The 25814-nt window shown below is 37.7% G+C and overlaps 1 protein-coding gene across 1 annotated transcript in view; it reads right to left on the reverse strand.

The window, feature by feature from the left end:
- Positions 1-25814, reverse strand: part of PDSS2 (decaprenyl diphosphate synthase subunit 2) — a 110002-nt gene that overhangs the window by 11963 nt on the left and 72225 nt on the right. The window contains exons 4-6 of the mRNA XM_062488715.1: positions 11729-11803; positions 3183-3353; positions 996-1127 (exon numbers count right to left, since the gene is read on the reverse strand). Of these exons, the coding sequence (XP_062344699.1) occupies positions 996-1127; positions 3183-3353; positions 11729-11803 (378 nt within the window). The remainder of the gene's footprint in view (positions 1-995; positions 1128-3182; positions 3354-11728; positions 11804-25814) is intronic.

Here is a 25814-nt window from a genome sequence, read left to right on the forward strand (position 1 = left end):
GAATTTCACGGCTGAAGAGACCACGCCTCCTGCTTGCAGTATGTGAAAGTAGGTTAGAACACAGAACTAGGCAGGGGTTTAAACTCCACATCCTACCTGATTCCTGCTTTCAAACCACCAGAGAAAGGATCCATCAGCAAGCACATCTTGAATGAATATGCTTGCACAGAGCCAGCTTCTTATTGAAGGCAGCAGCCTTTCTAACAAGCTGTATAACAACAAGCATGAATTTCCAAATGGTAGTCATCACTGTTGTTTAGACAGACAAAACATGTCCAACTGATGCAGCAACTCAACAGAATGCTTAATTTTGGCCATTTTGGTGCAAACAACTCAACACCCCTCTCCCTTTCCCTTCTTGCTGTCTTCTACAGTTATCTACTTGTGCTTCTGCAACATCCAGGAAGCTGTTCATGGACCTGAATCCTGCTGCGGTACAGGACAGTTACCACACAGTTGCTTTATTCTTCTTCCCTTCCTCATGTAAAAATTAGAGGAAAAAAGGTAGGTAATAAGAGAATTAAGAACAAGGGTATCAGACAGCTAGATCTCAAAACTATTTTGTGATGGCTAGAAAGCCAAGACCCACAGATCTTTCCCCTAACACTGAAAATTACTGCTCCCAGTGTCATGGGGGCAGAAGGAAATGTGTGCCTACCTTTCAACCACTGTGATGGTTGAAGTTCTCTACTTTAAGCTGCCACTGAAAGTAGCTTTACTAATACGTGGGACTGCACGTCCCACGTGGGACAAGCAGTGCAGAGGGACACACGCAAATGATTCTACCTGTTACACTGATATACAAAAGTCTGACAGAGCTTGACTGTCAGGTCCCTATATTTCCCCTTGTTTAAAGTGTGGTTGAGAGAGGTATTAAGTAATGGAGAGCATTAACCTCTTGTTGATTTCTAAATTCCTTTGAAGATTGAAAGTATAGATAGGAAGAAATGAACAAATGGCAAAACCAGGAAATTCTAAACAGTGCTTTATTTTACCTCTCTAATCTGTTTAAGCCATGCCTCCCTTCCACGGAATTCCTGATGAAGGATTACAGGAGCAGAATTCAAACTGAAGGCCATGGTGTCACTAGAACTTTCTTTAACAAATGGCTGCAGGTCCGAATGTAGCTGAAAAAGAAGAACACACACGCACTGAGTTCCTAGGAAAAGTCTGTATGTATCCACCCACTCCTCAAACTGAGGTCCATATCCTGATTCTACACCTACTCACCACTACCTACTTTGACACTTGTACTCTGGCTGCACTTTTTCAAGTTTGGGGGAGGGATAGAAAGATGTTGAAAGCCTTGCAGTGGTGGAAAGATGTGGTAAAGAGAAGCATGTAGAGAGTCTGCAAAGATACAGATAAAGGACAGCTTGCAGGGCTAGACAAGCTGTGGAGTGGCAAGAAACAGAAGAAACATAAGGGAGAGAATGATCCAGTCTTTGGTGGGAAGAAGATCAGGTTTTAATCTGTGCAGAGTACTACATTCTACTTTTGAGTACCTGAAGAAGCAGATACAGTATGACCTTCCTTCTGACAAAGCAAATATATAGCTAGGAGCTTTCTATGAAAATTATGCAATCTTTAATACACAACTATGTGTCAATGGTGAATATATTAATATTAAAGCATACACAAAATATTAAGGATATAACTCCACTTGAAGTAATTTACTGGCAGAATTGTACCTAGTAATAGCATGTAGTGGCATTTCCGTGGCAGCAAAACTGTGCTTTATAAAACCACTTCCTTCTTCTGCAGGAACTAGAAACTGCATAAATCAACTCAGCTGAAGCAGATGGAAGGTCTGTCTGCCTGTCTCAAGCTATATCTAACCTCATAAGTGAGGCAATACACAGAAGCAGATCTGTGTTTTTCTCTGGATTAACTCTAGCTGCAGACTCAATGTGTTCTACGGGAGGTCAGAGACCTTGTCCAGGAAATCCTACTGCTGTAGGTCCAGATACTGTAACCACACTCCTGATCTTCTAGCTGCTCTCTAAGGAAATTCCCTCCACAGCAGGTTGTTTGGAGGGGATACAGCTCAGCCCATGCTGCTGCAGAAAACTGAGCCTCACAGTACAAATCTCTGCATGGTGGTAGCCAAGACCCAACATATTATGTACAGACTGGAGAACGAGATGCTGGAAAGCAGTGCTGCAGAAAGAAACCTGGAGGTCCTGGTTGATGGCAAGTGGAACATGAGCCAGCAGTGCCCTGCCCTGGAGCCAGGAGGGCCAGTGGTGTCCTGGGGTGCATCAGGCACAGCATGGGCCAGCAGTTGGGCAAGGGAGGGGATTTGTCCTGCTCTGCTCTGAGCTGGGGCAGCCTCACCTCAAGTGCTGGGGGCAGTTCTGGGTGCCACAATGTAAGAAAGGCACTAAAATATTAGAGTGTCCAAATGGGGCTACAAAGATGATGAAGGGCCTTGAGGGGAAGCTGTATGAGGAGTGGCTGAGGTCACTCGGTGTGTTCACACTGAGTGGGAGACCTCACTGCAGTTACAGCTTCCTTGTGAGGGGCAGAGGGGCAGCAGGCACTGATTTCTCTTCTCTGTGGTGCCCAGTGACAGGACCCAAGCCTGAAGTCGTGCCAGGGAAGGTTTAGGTCGGTTATTAGAAAAAAGTTCTTCACCCAGAGAGTGGTTTGGCACTGGAACAGGCTCCCAAGGGAAGTTGTCACAGCACTAAGCCTGAGAGAGTTCAGAAGTGCTTGGAAAATGCTCTCAGGCACATGGTGTGACTGTTGGGGATGGTCCTGTGCAGGGCTGGGAGCTGGACTGGATGATCCTTGTGGATCCCTTCCAATTAAACATATCCTATGACATGTTTCCTCCTGCAACTCCTGTTAATGGGACAGTGGGTTTAGGAATAATGTAGGAGCAGAGAAGGTAAAGTTTTAAGCTGCTGCAGAAAGATGTGCTAGAACAAAGTTAACAGAGCCTTTAATGTAATGAGCTCCATTGCTAGGAGTGTGATTTTGGTAGTTCACAAGTGCTGTTCATACCAACAATTTCTGCAAACATCTCACTCCATACAGCAGTCACATTTCTCAACGCTCACCTGCTGGCTAAAGTCTGCAGCATAAGTCATGCAGAATACGACAGAGCTCATGAGCAACACATCTTGCAAGCCTTTCCTTCTATATTTAAGCTCCCAGAACAAAAGGAAAAGGTGTACCTTATGACTCATAGACATATGCTTCCCATACTGGAATGCCATGTCCTGGATCTCAGCGCTGTGCTTTGCTAGCTCCATTGCAGCTTGGCAGCTCTTTGCCAGCAAGGCACTGTGTGACAGGAAAACCTGCTCCTTCCACCTAGATATGCCAATATCATCTGTGAGGCAGTTCTCCTGAAAATGAAACAAAGGCTAACATGAAAACACCAAAACTGCACGTCAGCTCACTGTAATTAATAGTGTGGCATGGGTGACTAATGTGTGATCAGTAAAAAACCAAACAAAACTTTGGGTAGCAAATAAATTAGTTTAGGGATGAATAGAGGAAAGTATCAGAATAAATATATTAGCAGTTTAAAAAAAAAAACTTTTTCCATTTTCTTCCCAAGAAGTACTATACAAAATATGTGGAGCTGTCAACAGATTCAATATATTTTTTTTTTCATTACTGTATCATCACACTGAATATAAACAGCCAACTATAGCCCTCACGAGGGACTGGGAAGAAGAAACACTCAACCAGAACTCCGAAACAACAAAACAAACCCAAAAAGCAAACTCCCCCCAGAGTACACCTGCACTTTAGCCCCTTCCCAGTTACCAAGAACCAACAATCCCAAACAAACTTTAGAAGTCCCTACAATTTCTCCTTTGCAGTCAAGAAAAAACTAGTTATAATGGGTGTTGAAAATTCTTATGGACTGCACTGAAAAAATTGAAGGGCTGTGAGAGGGGGCTTGTACCTCTTCTGCTCCCATATTAAAAGTGAGGAGTGACTAAAAGTATTAAAAAATAAATAAAGTTGCAATTTAGAAGTGTCAGGGATTAATTAACTTTCTCAAGGGCTGATAGAGGCATCTCAGTTATGCCTCTACTGAATTTTACCACCTTGACTGTAAGGTCAGAGATGCTCAACCTGTCTCAAAAATCTTTTGTATCCAAAGTATTTGTTTAGATTACTTTCCAGTGTTTTAATTAACACAAAACAAGAACTTTCTCCCAAAATCCAAATTCAGCTGCCATTCCTTTGAATCAGAAGGTGTTAATATGCTACTAATTCACTCATGTCTTCAAAGCTAGACATTACTTTAATCTGTCTCACATACTGTCATGCCTTTAGGTACTCTCTAAGGAGGGGGGGGGAAAGAAATCCCAAATTCAGAAAAGATCACAGCTGTTTTGTTTAGGAAATATAAAATCAGTAATGACAAGCTACAGAAAATAAATTAAAAACACAAAAATGTGAACAATTTTGCAATTTCTCAGTTCAGCTAAATCTGTAACATATACTAAGTCAAAAGATTCTTTAAAAGAGTAATATAAAAACCACTCTTATACAACAAACCTTTTCCCTCAAAGTGATGTCAATTAAATTACTTAGAAATGAGCAAGAAGTAATCTGTGTGACCCTACAGTTTTCTAGCAAGGTATTATCTGTCATGAAATCAGTAACAAATGAAATAGAATCCATCCGTTCAGCTCTAATTTTCCTCCCTTATGGATATCACCCAGAAGTGCTGTGTTACAAGGGAGAGGATAATTTGAGACTAATGGAAAAAGTAGGAGAATTCTGCAATGCCAAGTAACACAGAGCTGTATCAAAATGCCTTTGCTTTCAGACATACTATTAAGTTATACAAGGAAAGTGAAGAACAGAAAAACCACATGTTTGCTATTATGCATATGACAACTTACAAAGTCAAGCCTAAACTTTCCTCTGTTTCTGTATTTTTGTTTTAATATCTTAACTCAGCCCAGAGCATGTGCAAATTCCCACGACTGGCAAAATATCAAAATGAGCATTTAATTCAAGTAGTTTCCCATATATCAAGTCTCTTTTTTTTCAATTTAAATATAGGTCAATTTATTTTAAATTTAAAATCAGAAGCTGTTGGAAGATGAAACACAATCTTTTCCTTAACAACCAATCTGCTCAGTGAAAAACAGTATTTACTAAAATTCGTTGGATGATACTGAAAATTGGCAGTGATTTTTATAATCGTTTGTTTTACATCCAAATAAGAAAAAAATACTCTAGAAAGGTAACCCGAAACAATTTTGAAGTTAATGAAATCTTTCAGAAGACCCATAAGTTGAAAATTATTGCTTTCTGGAGCCTTTGAGCACCAAGAGACATGCAGACATTATCCAAGATCAACTGAAGAAGCTTAAACAGTCATTTTAACTCAATGTATACAAGAAAATTATTCTATGATTGTTACAGAATTATATTCCTAAACAAGTTTGAGTTTCATTAGCAGGATTGAAAATGATGGCAGAAGAAGTTGCTGTCCATTGCATGAACATTATATAAAAGCTTCAAGCACCTAAAATGAGCATCTAACTTCAAAAAACCCACAAGAGCTGAACATATATTCGAAGATTGAAATTTCAAAAACATAAGTATTGTAAATCTCTGGGTTACAGAAACAAGCCAGTTGTAAAAAGGCATTATGTCCATATGGATGTGCTTCAGCATATGAACTTGCATGCCAGAATATAGCTAATTTTAATCACAGAACTTATGACCACATACCCCTAAAGCTTCTGCTGCTTAAGACAGAAGCAGACACATCCTTTATTCAGCAAAATTTTCCAACAATGTCATTTTTCCCAAACTCTCTCATGTTATACATTAACTCTCATGTTATACGTAAAGTTCTGCCAACCACACCACATTCTTACAAGGGCATGTAGGACAACATCTAAACACTATTTTAAAAGCATCAAGGGAAAACCCAAACTAGTTCTAGATTGCAAAGGCTTGAAAATCTGATGCCACGACAGCTCCTACTACTTCTAGAGAAATTTTCACTACTTTGTAAGCTTTGTTTTGCTTTGTCAGCAGTGGACATTAGCTGGCCCAGAAGACTACTAAGACTTTCTTATCTAAACCTCTCTAAAGTCAAATGAATTCTAGTTGTAGTTGACAGTGCTCAGATATTTGATTAACTAATACCTGTGGACTGACCTCATTCACAAATTCTGTCACCAAGAAATGGGTGCACATCACAAGCACCCCTGATGCTGTCAGGGTGGCAGGAGGATGAGGTGGATGAGGAGAACTGAACCCCTCACCATCACTGGAAGCAGACAGCCAACTCCAGAGACAATTTGTATAATGTCAGCATGAGAGCACAAGGAAAATACCCAAATCCAGCTCTGTTGATCATAACTTCCAATGGGAAATGAAGAACAGCTGAGGGTGCTCCCATTTTTACTATTGGCAAGGTCAGTTACTGCTTTGTTAGAAATTGTCTGGTTGAGATGTTGTATTTTATTCAACTACTTCCATAATTTAAACTATGTTTAAAACAGTCACCGCAGGAAACAAAAAAAAACTTTTAGAAAATGAAAGGGCGGGACAAACTATGTGATCATAACCATCAGGAAGGGCAGCTCTTAGTGACAGTACGAAGGATCCTTAGTATAAAAGCAACACTAAAATAGCACCATTTGATGTATCTCACCAAAGAAGATTCTTATGTGAGGCTCAGCTGAAAATGTATTAAGGAAACATGAATGAAAAACGTGTCTTAAAAGTGCACAAAACCATTTGCAAAACCAAGAAGGAGCAGAAGTCATAGACTTTAAACTTCAGCTACAGTTCACAACAGAGCCCTTCATTTATTTCCATACCATGGCAGCTCTTTCTTAACCATCTGCTGTTGCACAAAATAATCCAAATGTCTGAATCATTCATATCAAACATTAGTTCAGTTCTCAATAGGCGAATAATCCACAGAAACACACAGGAATAATTTGCATATGCAAAGTTTTAAATTAGGTAATTCAAGAACTTCTATTTTATATAAATAAAATCCAAGGCAACTATTAATCACTCTAACAGCAGCAAGACCCTGTAAAAAATTTCACACATGGTTCACATAAGCTTTCAGCTGATGTATTCATGCTTGCTGAACATGACAGGGCATGTTTTATTGGTCTATTAATACCCATCTTCACTGCTTTTGGAGGAACAAGGGTGTCTGCAAATCGGTCAATAAAGCAAGCTACTGACTACTTTTATCATGACACTGTAAAAAAACAACACCTGGTTTCAAAAGAAAAGTTTGTAGACTTATCATAAAGATAAATATCTCTTCACATCTGTTATTTTTAAATCTCTCTGGAAAATCTTAGTATTTAAAAGAACAAAAGCAGTAAATAAATAGCATTGGCCTTCTTTCTAGATATGCTCTTTTTATCCCCAGCACATTTTCCTCCTCTTTCCACAGATGCTCTTTACTCAAATTCCATATTTTATGCTTTTCTTTTGTCTTGCAACAAAAACATTTGTTTGAAAAAAATGAAAGCTCTGGCTCTGCTGCCCTGCTAAAAGGTGGTTTACATGACTCAAAATATATTTGATTTACCTCCTACAGGAAAATTATAAACAAGTTCCTTAGTTATAACACAGACTCATAGCAGACCAGTTGATGGACATGTACAGTATTCCAAAATACTACTCCTCAAAGCAGGGCCAGGGACCAAATATCAAAGAAGTACTGGCACAACTCACTGCATGTAGCCCATCCTTTCCCGGAAAATAAACTAATTTTCATTAAAAAACCCTACAGTGGTCTAAAATACATACCTATTAGTTCACTGATACAATGAGTACTTGCTACTAATGCTTTTATTTTTTAGACTTGTTTTACATACATTTTACATACATTTTGTTCCACAAAATTGCATAAAAAATTTCTAACAGCTCTTCTAGCCATTAGTGGAACATGTTTGGAATGGTCCTGTCTTACATAATAGCCCCATTTTGACACTACAATGAGCTTTGCTAACGCACATTTATCATCAGCGAGATATTTTGAAGACAAGAAAATACCACCAAACCCCAACTAAGTTATTCCCCCCCAAAGTCCCTTGTGCTTTAAGATTACAAGAGCATTCTGGAAGGTTAAGCACAAGAGCCAACACATTGAAGTCCCTGTCTTGATTCTGCTGTTTGACCTTGAGCTTCCTTGTATCTCTTATCCCTGTTCAGTGAATTAACAGGAATATTAATGTAACCTCCCTATTTGTTAAATGATCTGGTGTATTAAAACGGAGAGGGTTTATAAATATGGCAGTATTCTCCAAGTTAGCTAATATTTTAGAAGCTTTCAGCCTCCTAAAAGTTAAAAACAGAGACTCAGAGCAATGGGATTTTTCTGTTAAAAACAGATAACCATGATCACAATTGAAGGCTACACTACACAATTTTCTTTGCACTCACTAAGGCAATTTTTTTGCTGCTAAATTAGACCTAGATTTCGGGAAGGCAAATGGGAACTGAGAAGAATGTCCTTCACTTGCAGAATTTTGGGCTGAGAGGGGATGTAGCAAAGAAAACTGCAATGGTTTATTGTATCACCCCTTTCAGCTTCAGGTTATAGTCCAATATATAAGTTTAATATTGCTAATGCAATATGTTAAACCACAGCAGCTGTTTGTTACTTTGAACATGAGTGACAAGCCTTAACCTTCAGGCTGTGTCAAAGCCTACACTTCATAGTTTAGATTGTCACTTCAAATAATGATGAAAAGTTAAATATTAGTTTTTTCTTTCCTTGTTTCACATGGATCTCATGACTTACCTATGCAGAAAAGACAAAGAATGATCAAACAGAATGTACTAAAATGGGACAGCTGTAGGATTGCACGTGGCTGTGCAGAGTTAAAAAAGTGATAATGGAGCTGTCAAATAATTATATCCATTATATGTATTCAGGAGTAAATCAGGTCAGTCTTGTTAGGTCAAATGATTCTTTGCACTTTCCTTCTGGGTTATCTAAATGAAGAAGACTGAAACTTTTTTTTTGTAAACATGAATTTACAGCCTCAGAGAAGAAAGGTTAACTTTGCAGAGATATTTTTGTATTTTTGTCTACCTTTCAGGTAGACATTCAGCGGAGTTCAAAACAACTTGGTGCTAAGTTAGTTTATTTTATGGTACTAAAGAACTTCAAAACAACTGCATTAACATTTAACATATTTAACATATGAAGTACAGTTTTCTTGCCTCAGGAAAAAAAAAACAAAAACAAAAAAACAAGGTGAGAAGATATCCTTCTGCTTTTCCAAATTTAAGACATTCCCAGCAATGAAAATGCCATTACTAGCATTCCTATGCCCTATTCCTAAAAAGAAAAATAAGTTTGACATTTGAGATTTAGTTGTGGAACGGATTAAAGTATTTGTTTTACCTTTGGGAAATGTAGTTCACAATTTTGTTTCAATCAAATTGCAATGAGGGAAGGAGAAAAGATGCACAAAGGACACAAATAAGACAGACCAACAACTGAACTAGTCTGTTTGCCAGTCTTTGCTAAAGAGATGTTCAGGACATGAATGGGACACTGCCTTGGCAGAACAGTGCGAGGAGAGCAGCAGGGATATGTCTCAGCACAACATGGAACTAGATAGAAAAAATTAAAGCAGATGCCACACCTTGTTGCAGGTCTCATGAGACCCCACACACTACCCATTATAAAGGCTGAACTTCAGACACTGTCATGTAAGTGTCTCTATTACACCACCCCACTAATTATGTTTTGAGTTAACTGGGTTCCCCTTAGGAAGGGTACAGTGTACTTTCAGCTCTCCTTAGACAGAAATAGTCACTGAAACAAAATAAGTCTTTGCTATTTGTAACTGGGCCAGGGCAGGGTAAAATGTCATGCAGCTGCACTTAGTTTATCTCACACTTCCCCTTGCAATCCACACATGTGGAGGGCTTCAGTAATGCAACAGAAAATCGAAAAAAATGACTACAAAAGAAAAGATTAAGATCTACTGCAGTGGCAGGAACCCAAATGAGTCCACAAGATTTCTCATTTAGAGAGAGGCCATGGTTTCAATAAAATGCAGTTTCACTGCTGAGTTGAACCTGTAGAGCTTTACCTCTACACATGAAAAAGTAGAAAGTGGATGAGTGTTTTCTAAATATACCTTCAATCTACTTGTATTTAGAAACCTGTTGGAATATGGAAAACAACATTTCAACTGTTCTTGGCAAAAAATTTCAAAGATGTCATCTATTTTAACATATAACCCTGAGCACAGTCCTTGGGAGCAACACCAAAGGCTGAGGTCAGTTTATACACAGGTTAAACACAGCAGGTGCAGAAGCACCACCAAGTTCCCAGTCTTGCTCTCCTGCCGTGCTTCCACCCAGGATCCACTCCTGAGAGGTGCCAGAGGACACTCCAGGAATGCCATCCTTTCTGTGCATCCCAAGGGAGCTGTGGGCCCCAGGCAGATCCGGAGTGTGCCATTACTGCTGTCCTGCTGGAGGCTCTCACTCAGCTCAGCAGTGTGAACATTCCTTTCCTAATTAGTTTCAGTCAAAGTGACAGGGATACACCTCAGTGAGGTTAGTTTTAGTGACATGACTTTGCTGCTGCAGAGCAGGAGAGACAGAGAGCGTCCAAGGGAGCAGCACCCTCCGGAACACAGGATTATTATTCAGTGGCACTCTCATCTTGTCCATTGTGGTTTGCTTGCTGCAGAGGCATCAGGGCAGGCATCTACTGTAGCAGCAACCTATGATAACAGCATTTCACCATGGTATCAATTTTGTTACATACGACAACATAGCAATAGTAAAGCAGAGCTGCAATTTCAGTACACAGCACCTGCTGAACCATAAGTTTCAGGTCTCCAAGGCACATGAGACAAAGCCACTAGAAGTGAATCTATCTACCTCAGTGGATTTCAATATCGATACTCACATACACACAGTGCTCATCAGTGACTGAAAACTTGCTATACTTGATAAAACCTGCAGAGGCCATGGCAATTTTTATTGCATGTGTTAAGACACAGACATAGTAAATGAAAAAAACTTTTTTACTCCAACGCATAAGCCTACTTCAAGAATGGCCTCTAGACATTTCCTTAAATATTACAGTAAAGATAAAAATACCTACATCTAATTTAATGAATTTTCATTACTGTTCTTGCTAAACAATAACACAATTGCCTTTGACAAAATACAAGATTATTTGTTGTGAAATGCTGGCAGCTATTATCTTAGCCCATGCTGACTTCTGAAATATGTGCTCAGCGACTTCTGATGGAGAAGAACACAGTGCTACACTTCTAGCACTCCAGGACAAAACACAGAAGAAAGGACATGTTATAAGTTCAGGAAGAAGCATTCTGTAAACCACTTTGGGCTTGGAAACAACAGGTTTGACATGAAAACATTAATGATGTTGAGAACATTGTAATGAATACCTCTAACAGAACCTTGACTAGGAACTCTGCAAGCATTTGGAAAGCCTGTAGTAAAATGTGCTTAGAGTTCCTGGTAATGACACATGATAGTATTTTATTAAGCACTCACAAAAACAAAATAGTTCCTCCTTGAGCATTTCTAGAAACTTCAATCAGAGCTTACAGGTGTCATAACGATGTTACTACTGAAACCCACTAGGATTAACAACTCTTCCACCCTCTCCCTCCTTTTAAACAGGTGAGAAAGTAATTGTATTTACAGCAGACAACCAAATGCCTTGGGTACATAGATCTAGTGAAATTCTTACCTCAGATGATTTTGAGTTTTCATAATATATCCCTTGAACTAAGTCACCAATAGCACTCGAAATGAGTTCCACAACCTGTAAAGGAAAAGGAGAAAAAGCCTTACATTTCTAATTATCACCAAATTGACTAACAAAGCTAGTGCCAGATTTCCAGAAAGATAAAACATGCAGAAAGCTAACAGTGAAAGACTTCAGGATTTACTGAGATACATTCTGTGATATGTCTCCACTAAAACCTCTACTACAGTAACTCTTCTATCAAAGTTTTAAGTTAATATAATGAAAAACAAGACTTGTTTTTCCTACAGTGTGAACTATAGAGTATTCTCACAAGGACATTCACAGAACTAATAAATCCCAGTTCATGAATATGAGACAGTACCTCATCTGGGCTTTGTTTTGTTTTGTTTTTTTCCTGCCAAGTAAATACTTCACAATACCTCTCCTTGGGAGCTGTTAAAATTCTAATCTTCATGGCTAATACAGAAAAGTCAGAATCCATCGAAAGGTAACCTTTCAAATGTGATCATTTGGTATTCGGGTGCCCTGGGAATGCACTGTGGATGTATTTAGTGCATGGCCTGAGGCTCAGCTGTACCACATACACTGAAAGTCTGCAACACGGGAATGTTTAAATCAGATTTATCAATCTGTATTATCTTCAGGGTTCAGGCTTTTTGTTTTATTCAAGCAAAGCCTAAAAATCTGAACTTGATCCAGAATGTAAAACAAGTAGTTCATGGTCTCCCTGGAACTACCGTAAAATTGGAAGTTGTGCACATGAACTGTCTTAATTGGAACAAAATACTCAGATTTATTGTAAAATTAAATACAGGCATTTCAAATAAGCACACCTTAAGGCTACCTCTTTGCTTGCAAAGTTTTTATTTCTTGAATGTTTAATTTCCTATGCATATGAGTCTGTATCTGATTCCTCTTTTTGCTTCCTAAAATTCAGTGTAGCTCTTATTGAATTAAAAGATTTAGTTTCAATTGTTATCATTCTTGTAACTGAAGAAAAGAAGTCAAATGATAAAAGCCCTAACGGAATGACATTCTAACATTTAGGTGTGCTTTATTTGATAATAAAGCCACATTTGTATGCTAGTTTTGAGTACTAGCAGAAAGGTTGTGTTTTCTTTTTTTTTAAACACTGGTTCATATACATATTCATATACACACAGCAAGTGCTAACTTTAGAAATGGTGCTGATTAAAAGTCATGTTTTTTCTTGCAATGCATATGGGTTAATTTGCAAGACCTACAAAAACAGCCTGTATAAAAAGAAATCACATTGCCCTTTAGGAAACTAGAGACCGAAGAAATATTGTAGCAATACAAGCTTTGAAGGAACTGAAAGGACAATGATCCTACAGTGTTACCAGATGTGTTGAGTTATTTAAGGGGAGAACAGAGAATATGAGGGGCTCCTTTTTTTTTTAAACAACAACCCACCCCCCCCCCTTTTTTTTTAAGGTATCAGATAAGCCTTATTCCCAAATCCAGGAGGACTGAGTATCGCCAATAGGTCTATGAAAGTCTGTAACTAAATGCCCAGGATCAGATTGTATTACAGTTTATACAAGCAACATCCCAAGATTCTTCTGATGGCTAGGACACATAATACAGATCAATCACTCACTCAAAAATGTTATGGTTTGTGAAATGGTCTGAGCTCAGAGACCTACATTGGTAATATGAAGAGGAATTTACAAAGACACAGAGTCCTACTCTAAATGTCAAAGTGATAGTATGAACTTTTAACAATGCAGCTGGCTCTGGATAACTAGACCTTTTCCTCTCTTGCCTGAAACTCGAGACTGAGCAGGACCCTGTTTTGGGGTTTCTTTTTTCCATCTCTCCTCCCTCTTTTTAGTGCAACTCTACTCTCAAAGGCAATTTTAACTGACTTAAAACAAGCTTGGTGAAACATTTGTGAACAATTGTACCTCTTCCTATTAGAGTTTATAAAATATCTTAGGAGACTTACACACCAACTATTTAGAAGAATATTTTTTAAAATACCATTTGGTGACATATTGAGCACTATATGTTAGTGAGAATTTAATATTAATGTCACCCCACTTCTTTCCAAATAAATATATAAAAATAATACTTTTAAGGTAAATGTAAGGCTATACATATCACTACCAAGAATGAAATTCCAGTTTCAAGAGCACAGGAGGATGCTTGCAGGAGGCTCTGTTACCTCACCAACCCTTAATTTGATCTATGAAAAGCATCTCCTGCTTAACATCAGTGGCCTGGGGTCCTGAACACTGGGGAAAGAAATGAGAAACGAGGAAACCAGGCAATTTTCCTCTGCATCCCAAAACGACAGAGGAAGTAAAACTATTACAGATTCAGTGGTATTCATGAAATGATACACTGTCTAGCTCTTATGTAGTACTTTTCATCAGAAAATTCGAAAGCAATCAACATCTCCTGTTAAATTTATTCCCTACTGTTTTATATAAGGGGAAAATGCCAACAATTAACTGATTTTCCAGAAAATCATGCAGTATGCCAGTGTAAGAGCAGAAAACAGGATCCGAGCTGTCTTCATTCTCATTGCTGCCTCTCTGCCTGACCGGTGCTGACATTTCTGAGATGCAAGTCTGAGGAAAAAGAAAGTTAGATGAAAAATGAAGTGCTCTTAACTGCTTCTCTTCTCATTTGACAGTTGAGCTCCATTTTAAGAAGGTTCAGAGATGAGGAAAGAGAAGAAAGGATTGCCAGAATTAGTGCTTGAAAACAGCATCTCAAAAGAGACCAGTGGCAGCCTATTCACAACCTCTCCTCCCACTGTTTTCCACTCTTCAACATGTCTTTGAGAAGCATGGTTTCTCATGGGTACTCAGGGTGAGCAGGAGTAACCACACATTGAGAGAAAACAAACTTCCACTCTAATTTTAATTTCCAACTCTGCATCAGCATCTTCCAAAGTGCTGTTTTCTGCCCCTCCAGCATCCTCATGACTGGGTATGGCCCAGGGGATGACCCATTACTTGCAGGTGACAAATACACATGCATGTAATTTCACACCCTTTAAACATGTTTTGAAGTAGTTCTGCCAGTGTCTACTCTTTTTTTCCTAAGGAGGTATTACTTCAACACTTTTTGTAGGAATGTGATCTCTTCTGCTGTTAAAAAGTAAACACAAAGGCCATCAGTTAAGGATGAATACAGGGAAAAGAGATGGGATTGTTAAAAAAATCTCTTCTACTATTTAGGCAGACTAAGTGTATAACATGATGTAAATTTTGGACATCACCATCATAACCAACATTGCTCATTCCACAGCAAGGTAGAACACATGGTCTGACCTCTCCAATTCATTCAAATATGAAATAGCCCAGAAGACTGTGCTGTGTTTTAATCCCAGAAGAGTTCTGGAGGATTAAAGATCATATTTGGTGAAACTTAATTTACCCTTTTCTGGTGTAGTAACTTGTTTATCAAAAAGGCACAGCTTTAGCTCTTCCAGTTTATTTAAATTTACTTTGAGTCTAATTATTCAAGCTCAAAATTTCTATATATTATTTGAAGACATGAGTAAAAATGTTGGTAATTCACTTAGTTCAGAAAATTACTCAGGACATCCAACCAATTACTTAATTAATGTCCTCCTTAATTTTCCTGAAAACAGAATTTCATACAGTTTCCTGAAGACTTATCTGTAAGAGTTGAGAATTCCCAAACCATCATACATGGTGTCATGGAAATGGGCTACATGTTCACTGTTGCAGGTACAGCAGCCCAGTTCATGACTGCAGTTGACTGTCATGGAAGATTCAACTCTGTCTACATAAAAAGAAGTGTATTTTAATGGAAGTCAAACTCTGTGCTAGAAGGAATGCAGGGAAATCACAGAATAGAAGACATTTTGGTAGAATACTTTCTCCAGAGTTAAAAGACATGATTCAGACTCTATCAAGCACAGTAAAGAGAATGGATCCCAAGCCCCACTCATTCTTCACAAAGTTTTTAAACAACCCGGATGAAAATACAACATTGGTATGAAACAACAATTGGTATACAACATCAATTCAGCAACTCAAGCACTTTGCTCTCTTCATTGCCTACAAAATACTTTGCTTGAAGTTTACTGCAACATAAGACTTCTTACAGTTTTTTTCCTGCTTTTCCTTCTAGTTTACAAAAGGAATGAATCTGAGCTCCATTAAAAGAATGGTCATTTTATTTTAAATTCAATAGCTGAAATGGAATTGATTACACAGACCACTCTGTTTCAGAGTAGCCATGTGGTGCCTCTCTAGACTCTATTGGCTATTTCCAACAGAAACATCATAGAAAGGATGAAGCTCTTGTGGGAACACAGGAAACAGCACCAGGAAGAACACAGCAATGGGTATATCTTTGTTCTTCATCCCTCACAATTTCTATTTGACAAACTTCCTTAGCTTTGCCAAATAAGAGAAGGATCACAAGTAATTCCTTCCATCCTTATGTTGAAACAATAGCCTTTTCTCACACATCTGCTATGACAAACCCTAATCCTTGATGCTGATGTGTAGATTTGAAAACGTAGCAGGACTTCTCCACACAAATAAAGAAGAAAATTAGATGATCAGGAACCATTAAATATACAGGTAAAAATTCCTTCAGCTTGCACTTCCCTCCCCAGAATTGCACTGATTTGGGAAATACTCCAACACTCAAAAATTCCACAGAAAGCCCTTAAAATATTCTCCTGCATTTGACTCAGCAACATTGCAACACTAGGAAGCTAAAGACAAAACCCAGCAAAGAGCTGATTTTGGATTTTGATTGTTCAATAATGCCTAACAAAAAAAAAAGGGGAGGGGGGGGAGCAAAAACTGTAAGGAGTTCCAAGAACAGTGAAATTCAATTTTCCTTCCTGGTAATCTCCTCAAACACCATTAGTCATACAGGTAACCAAGTGTGCCAGCCTACAGAATGTTATTTTTCATCCAATGTTTATTGTGTCTTATTGGATTTATTGTTTGAAATCATCTTGAGCTTCACTGTTTTTTGGATCTGGCTCTCTCTTTGTAGTAAATGCACAGGAAGGACAGTAATTTGCCTTTCTAGCATGCTTCAAGTAGTTTTGGGAAACACAGTTACGGTTTTCTTCATTCTGTTAATGATGAATTAGCAGCAAACTACAATGTAACAATACAGTATAAACACATAACTCAATCCCACTACTTTAAAAAAGGTGTTTCTAAGACATAAAATATAATCAGCAGCCGTCAATTTGAAAATTGCTAATACTGTTAAATATCTATCTTAAGGCCAGTCTGCCTTAGGGATTTTCACCAGTTTTAAGTTAGCCTTTTTATGCTGATGCAGCACTATCTACAGAACTGGATTTCATCAGTGTAGACACTTTTAGTGCATAATTCCGTAATTTTCCATAAGAACAACACAACCAACAGAAGAAATATAATTTTCCTTGTCTACTTCCACATGATACTTACAGTTTCTTAATACCTTTGGAGATCCATGGCAGCAGATCTTTGCACTAAAGTACTCAACAAGTGTTACTGAATGACCCAAGTCAGAGAAATACCTGATTGCTTTAGCTTGACCCTTTTGGATGGGCAATTTCATTAGAACTTTCTTCTATATAAAACAGTGAACAAAGAAGGTATCATGACTCCAGGGTTCTGTAGATATAAAGTAAAGCCCTCCCCATCCATAAGTGACACAGCAGAGCATGGTTATAAAACACTTCCCCCAGTCACGCTGCTGCAGACAACCATTAAACTGGGATATGTTCAGAAATGAATTGAGGATTAAAGTGAATAACACAAACTATACCTGCTAATAGCATTTACTATTTTGAACAGTCTGTACCTGAACAAATGTGAATCAGAAGACCATTTAGCATCTGACAGATGGAATCAACTTAACGAAGCTGCAGATGTTTGTTAGACTAACAAATCAACAACCTCCTCTACCAGGGGTAGCAGCAATCAGATTCTAGACTCCAAATGAAATGCTGTTGAATTTCAAAACACTAAATATTAGCAAGCAATTACAGTCCATCCAGAAATATTCTTGCTAGCCAACAAGAAGTCAAATACATCAGCATTTTGATTAAAAATACAATTAACTAATTTATATTACTGCTAAAATTTTATGCATTTTACTATATCATTAAACTGAAACCACTCCAGATGCTAAGGCACTTTTACAAGAAGTTTTACCATGGAAATGTTCATTTTAAAGACAAGTTTTACAGCAGTGAAAAGAAAGGGGAAGATACATAATCTATTGCCCTATTTACATGGCACATCTTTTTTAGCCTCTCCTAAAGTGCAATAGGTATAAAAACCTGAAGGGAAGGAATGCAGAAGAGGGAGCCAAATTCTCCTGAAGAGTGCCCACTGACAGGATGAGGCAACAGGCACAAATGAAAACACGAAATGCAATCTGGATATAGGAAAACAGTCCATTGTGAGGGCATTCAACAATGGATCGGGTTGCCCAAAGGGGTTGCAAAATCTCCATTTCTGGAGATATTTAAAATCTACCTGCACACAATCCTGGGCAACTGTCTCTAGCTGGCCCTGCTTGAACAGTGGCTTTGGACTACATGATGTCCAGAGATCACTGTCAATCTCAACCATTCTGTGACACCAGCAGCTGCTGGAGGAGGACCACAGCTGATTTTACATATTTATATCTGCAGCACCAATAACAACTTTTCTCATCCTTGAAATAATACAATAAAGGTTACAGAGCTGGTGACAAATACTCTCTTAGGTAAGAGTTAAGTTTACTGATTCTACTAGGAATAGATTTCCCTATTATAAATAGTTACGTTCTTGGGAGACTAAGAAAGGCCATGCAGACTAATCTTAGACTATTATTGCTACTGCTAACAGCTTTGAATTGCAACTAAATTATCACAAAAATATATTTTCACTTTTTAAAAGTGTATTGTCTGTCGAAACCATACTCCAGGTGGACAGCTGACTATATATTAGCCACTATAACCTCCAGTCCTGCAAAACTGTATATTAACTGCTTTGTCATGAAAATCTGCCTCTGGTAATAAATGCCCCACATATCCAAAGATGAAAGTTAGTATATGTTAAATGCTCACCCAAAAATAAGATCTGTTTCAGATAATATTGGGACAGCATTTCACCCAGTACAGATCTGATTGCTTTTTATCCTTCTGTGCACTCTCAGTAGGACTCCTACTATGTTTAAGCAACAGATTTTGAATAAAGTCATGAAAACAAAACTTGTGATCTTCCACTCCTTCAGCTCTAAAGAGAATGAAGCTGACATTGCTAATATCATTTCTGGAGAACATCACCTTAGAATCATAGAATCATTAGGTTAGAAAATACCTTTAAGATCATCAAGTCCAATCTCTGCCCAGCACTGTCAAGTCCACTGCCACACCATGTCTCTAAGCATCACATTTACAATCCTTTTAAAGTACTCCATACATGGTAACTCAACTACTTCCCTGTGCAACCTCTTCCAGTACTTTTGTTGAAGAAATTTCACTGCTATTCTTATTTCACGTACCTATTCTGTAAAAATTCATTTTCATTTTATAATTTCTGTAAGGGTTAAAGCTATTTAGCAACAAATTCCTCCATTATGATTATTCACAGCTGTGAAAGTAAAAGCTGTAACAAATGTGGAGGCCGGATGAGACTGCCAGGGCTCTGCCCGAAGAAGTCCTGCCCTGGAGGGATGTCCCTTGAATGGGATGTCATTAGCTGATCTCAACTCTCCTGAAGAGATGCTGAGTACATTCTCCCTTATCATGGTGAGCTATCCCAAAGGTTTCTGTCATCCCAACATACTTTAGTACCCATGGTAATCCTTCGTAACCCACTGGTCTTTCCCTCTTGGTACCACCCTTGCTTTCCCCCATAAAAACCCCAGTTTTCCCCTCAGTTCTTCAGGGGGAGCTGTCGTCCCTGGTCCCCTTCACAGAGCTGCTGGTTAATAAAGGAATCTCTGTGGAATTGCCCTACAACGCTTCTGTCTCTCTGTTGGCCTGGGATAGCCTCGCAAACAGAGCTGAAACCACGGAGCTGAAATCACTGATCAGAGCTGATAACTTGCAGCCATAGGCTGCAGCTTGCTGAGGTTAATCCAGCAGGCAGGAGACCTACCAGAAGACACCCTTAGAAGGCTGTCCCTATCAGGGCCCTCTCTCTGGGAAGTTTGGTGGCTTCCTGGGATCTCCACAGGCCCCCAAGCCACCTATAAGCAAACATCTGTTTAAGAAATGCAGGCAGTGCCAATACCTATTGTAATTTAGTGGTGAACGAAGTAGCAAAACTGCTGGCTCTTGAGAGCCCTTTCCCACGGTATGCATCTCATGCAGAATAAAACATCACATATCCAAAAAGTTTTCATTGCTTAAATTTCTTAGAATAAATTTTGTTCTCTTTGGAATATCAATTTGCTACATATTCTGGCATTGATCTTTGATACATATTCTTGCTAACCATCAGAGAAATATTAAATCCAGATACTTTTTAATGTTTTTCTTAAATATTTCAAAGGCAATTTCTCTGAAAAGTGAGGGGGTTTGACTTTTTAGAAAAAGAAGAAAACTTTCATTCAAAATTTGGCTTTAGTATTCAATTAAATTTATATATATTGACACACACACACACACACATATGTGTACACCTACGTAATATGCACATATACATCTCAAAGCCTGTAAATATTTTTGACTCTTGAAGTATTTGTGTCCACCACTAGACAACTGCCAATTCAGTGCTGTACATTAAGGGAGCAAACATAAGAGGGACAGACCGCAGCTAACCAGAACTCATTTGCCAGGTATAGTGATTGTCTTGAGATGACCTTTGACTTTCATCAGATTCAGCCTTTCTTCAGTTTCTTTAGTTTTTATCTTCTTCTTTGTTTATGTTTAGTCATCTCTGAAAAGCTCTCTCCTCCATGCAGATGGCATATCAGTATTTTCCAGACCATTCTGTTAATTACTAGGCAAACAGCAGTTCTATAAGAAAAAGAATTACTAAACCAGTTGTTAGAAGCAGCTGTGGAGTTTACCTCCAAGGAAGACAATATTTACCTGGAATAATGACAGGTATTTGGTTCATGAAGTCAAGCAGTAAACATTGACTTCGGTCTGCTGGGCAGACCAGAGAAGCAGAAAGACATGTCTGATTGCTGCTGTGGGGAAGGTGAATTCGGATGTAAGTCAAGAAAACTGTTAGTGAGATGATTCAAAGCCAAGAATATTGCATGGTCTTTGTGCAAATTGGTGTAAAGATCTTTGGTAGGCCACCGAAAATTCATCAGAACTGAATGGAAAACTTCCTGAGACTTTCAGTTGCTTGGTCAATGTAACATTGAGGCAGCATCTCAAAAAGTCACAACTCCGTCTCAACAGCACCATGCCTTGATGCTTTAAAAATATTCTTGCAGTGTATTTTTGGGAAAGACTTTAATCTAGACTTGATGAAACAACCATACCCATGATGACATATTCTGTTATCAATCTCAGTTCCAGTCCCCATGTTCTGCAGCAATCATTCTGCTACAAGGCACTGTTTGTAAGTCACAGATGTCCATAAGGAAAGTGGCAGAAATCATTCTTTCTTTTTAGAATTTTTTTTTTCATGCAGAAGTAGGAGGACAGAAAACAGATTGAAATCTAAACATAAAATTTTCCAGTAGTGCCATGGCCAAGAATCACAGAAAAATATACTCTTTCCATATATTAACCCCCGTGGAGTCTAACTTTGGGAAATCTTAACATAAGCATAAGCTTTAAAAACCAGTACAAGTACAAAAGGCCACTAAAGTAAAGGATAAGCTTATTTGAGGAATGCACTGATTAGGAATGAAGGCAAAGTTAAACAGTTTTAATCTCAAAACTGACATTCATTGCAATGCAACAGGACTCTTACTGATTGAAATGAGACTGTTTCTAACATTATCACAATTACCAATTAAGTCTAATTTTTAGAATTTTAATTGAATTAATAAGTTAATAACCTGTGTCACCTAATCCTCTAATTCAACTTCTCTAAAAGATTACTTTTCAAACATATAACTACAGCCATTAAAGTAATGACATTTCACAAATATTCCATTATATTACTGGTTATACAGAGCAAAAACGAAATAGGAAAAAATCCTGCAAAATATTCAGAAAATGGAATGCTTCATTTGCTCAAGTGTTATTTTAGGGGCTACTTCCTGAGAACAATGGCAAAAGATGCACTTGCTAAGAAACTGTTCCACAGACAAAAGCATCAAAAGAGACAATGGGAAGAGTACAATACAGTAATCATCTAGCATCGTTCTACAGTTTCATAGTCATCATCAATACCATAAAAGCTGTTGCCTCTAATGACAGAAGAAATGCTAGACAAAAGTTTTACAGCAGTAGTGTGGGAAAAATTTGATTACCAGGTACTGAGTCCAATGGATTTGAACCTTTTATCTCTAACAGGTACGATTTTTTTCCCCACTAATGCTTCAATATTTACCAACTATGACAAAAATTGCCTTATTCCTACCAAAGGAATTTCACAGGATTGTCAATAAAACTTCAGTAAATAAAACTTATTAAAAATCCAATGTTTGAGAACATTTGGAAGAAAAAGCCATACATGTCCATTAAATCAATGTAAGTTTGTTTCAATTACCATCTCTTTTATCTTTTACTTTACAGTAAATGAAATCTAATTTTATTTCTCAAAGGCTAATGTAAATTAGTACATTTTGGTGCCATATAAATATAATAATTGTAATAAATAACACTTTTCTTCATTATGATTCATACATAATTATCAATTATTATGTATTTCCCAGTACTTTAGAGTGTGTTTGCATTCTCCAATAAGAGCTATGCTAAGTTGTATAATAATATTCAGTATGTATCTCATTATGTTAAGATACAGAACTGCTTATTTAGGGTTGCCTAAGGAAGAGCTTTATTATGTAATAACTCAGTCATGTTGGTTATGTTGCCCTGTGTGTCATCTCCCATTAGTTTGAAAGTTCAAAAACATTAGAATTCTTTCTTGGTTTTCTTCTCCCCCAGTAACCAGACAAAGCAGTCTTTCTTGAGCATACTTTTCCATAAATCAGAGCTTTTTAAACTCATCTGTATTTTTCAGTAGTGTCTGGTTTTGAGACATACCCATGTGGCACTCTAAAATACTAAACTAAAACAAAAATACTCAATGTAGATACTATCCCACTCCCTACCTTGTCCAGTACATCGTCATCAAATAGTGCCTCAGGGGAAGGTACACCAAGACAGACATGATGAAGTGCTTCAGAAAAACTCTTTAATCAGCTCTCTACATAAAAATTTGAAGGTTTTTTTTTTTTCTTTTTTTCCCCCTCAGGAAGACAACATTTTCAAACTTTATAAACTGTCTCTTAATCTAATTTGATAAAATCTGATCTCTGGTTCTCACCAAATTCCTGTAATCTAGCTGCTCTGTAAGCTGATCATTTTAAAGATACTCATCTCCAACAGCAGCTTGTACTAGGGAAGAAAAAGAAAGTTGATATGTTAGCAAAGACAAAGCATTAAAAACAATTAAAAATATATGAAAGATTCAAAAATGGTTTTATCACCAGCTTCAGTCATCTATATGAACACTGTAACTGGGAGAGCAAACACATTCCTTCTGGTTCTCAGTGTTTCTCCATGATTTTTTCACCCTGCCCTCTTTGATCAATAATCCCCAGTAGGAAAATTGAGATTATAAAGGTGTCTGTTTATTTTATGTAAAATATAATAAAAATATATGCTGTAAATATACTTAGCAGATATTTACGGTTCATATCTTCCACCAGAGATAACAAAGAAGAATCTCTTTCAAGATAATTTTCATTGCTCTGAAAATAATTCATCTCAACTACATTTATGAAGGAGGACCTTCGACTTACCTCTAACAAAATGAGCCACTGTTCTGAGGGATGGTAATTTGAATCTATTATAAATCAGTAGCTGCTAATGGTTGCCTTTACACTGGCAACTATTAACATTTAGTTTCCATTAAAAAAGGGTATTCCTTGGCAGATTTGTGATGGGTCTTTATTATATGTTTATGTTCTCTTGAAATTGTTCAGGGAAAGAAGAAGTCTGATACAACTAACAACTTTGTTAAATGACATGTGAAAATTAAAAGTGCAGATTCTACCTGGCTTGTTTGTCAATGCTCAAAAATGTCAATTTACATCAAAAGAGCAACCGGTGTAATTTCAGAAAGAGGATATTCTCTGTATCCTTCACTGGACACCAAGGAACCAAGACACTTAAGTTCCAAACTGAGCCTTCCCTATAGGACCACAACTGATGCTACAGAATGAGAAACCACAGTTCATGATAAACAGTTCTTATTTGAAGTGCAGGACACCTTCAGGTGGCTGCAACAGGAAGACATAGGAATACTTAAATGAGTAACTTATTGATGTTTATGTAAACACATGGTTTATTTATAAACAACACACTTATGCCTTTAGGAATACATACACTTAACAGAAGGAAATGGATCTACTATTATAAGTACTACATCTGTGCTACTGTTTATTTATGAAAAAATAATGCTTAATAAAACAATGCTCTACAATGTGGTCTTGTGGCAGAGCTCTGCATTGACAGACAAGATTCTTAAACTCAATTCCAAGCTTTCAGCCTGTATATTTTGAAGTGCTTCTGTGAAGAGCCTAATAATTTGAAGAAGAATTTACTGAATTATAGTGGGAAAAACTGAGTAAATTCTTAAGATTTCAGTAAAAATTACAGGGAACACTACTGTAACACGTACTTCGGGTTTTTGGAATAGGCTTTTTCTTCTTCGGGGAGGTTCATTTTCTGTTTTTTATATGTTGGGTTTTGGTGGTTTTGTTTTGTTTCTTTGGCTGGTTTGTGGGTTTTCTTTCTTTAAATACAAAGGGATGCCTTCTTATCAGTTTATGAAGTTGCAAGAAATGCATTTGCAGATTTTTTATCATTTTCTAAGCATTGCACTAAAGTGCTCTATTTCAGCCGTCTGAGGTTCTATGCATCACTCTCTTTAGAGTGTAAAAGCATCAAAACTGGTTTGAATTGTCTTTTAAGCACCTCCTCTATAGTTTCATAAGACAACTGATTATTTAGATATTCAAGGAAGCACCAGCTTTAATGCTGTGACAGATTTCTCCCTACTTTTCTGTTATAAACACTGAAAAAGCACATTATTTGACAATATCATGGTTTGTATCCACACATCATTTGTGGTAAATGCCCATAACCCACATAGACACAACAGGTGACAAAAATGCCAAGTATGTTTGTTACTTTTGCTATGTTTCCATCTGAATGCCAGCCTAAAAACATTATAGGAAGGGCAGGTTACTTAGGCAGAAATCAAAGACAAAAATAACATTTTTTACTACCAGAGACAAAGAATAACTTTCATTCAACAGATTTGCTTTTAACAGTTTCATCCCCACATCCTTGGCTAGGCAAAGCAAAATAACAAATCTTAAAGACATGCTGTCTTCAGATGGTAACAAAGAACCACCGTTAAACAGACTGTTTTACACTTCTTAATAATATATTAGCACACTTATTTAAAACTGCTTATGGTCACATATCCCACGGGATAGCTGGGAGGTACCCTGTTTTGTTAGGCAAACATAATTTACTTTTCCATCACTCCCACACCTACAGGCTTATAATGACATATATATTGCATATATCTTATCACGATCCTAGTATTGGAGCATTGCAGCCTCAAAATCAGAAAACCTATCAAAATAACCCTGTCATCCCATATAAACACACCCCAAGCCAATAAGTCAGCACGTTACCACACATTACTACGCTCTTAGTTAGGTAGCAAAACACAAACATGCCCTTCCTTGCCAAAGGTTCACCATTCCACTGCTAATATAACAACTACTAAGAGATCCCAAACCAATTCATCTTTAGGCTCAATTCTGTTCTAAAATCCATGGATTAGCAATAAACAATCTGCTACAGGATACAGTTCTGAAGTAAGGTTTTATCCATATAATTTTCTATCAACAAGCATAATTTATCACTGCAATCAGCAGGCCAAGAAGAGCCACC

This window comes from Cinclus cinclus, chromosome 3 (assembly GCF_963662255.1).
Source record: "Cinclus cinclus chromosome 3, bCinCin1.1, whole genome shotgun sequence".
Classification (NCBI taxonomy): domain Eukaryota; kingdom Metazoa; phylum Chordata; class Aves; order Passeriformes; family Cinclidae; genus Cinclus; species Cinclus cinclus.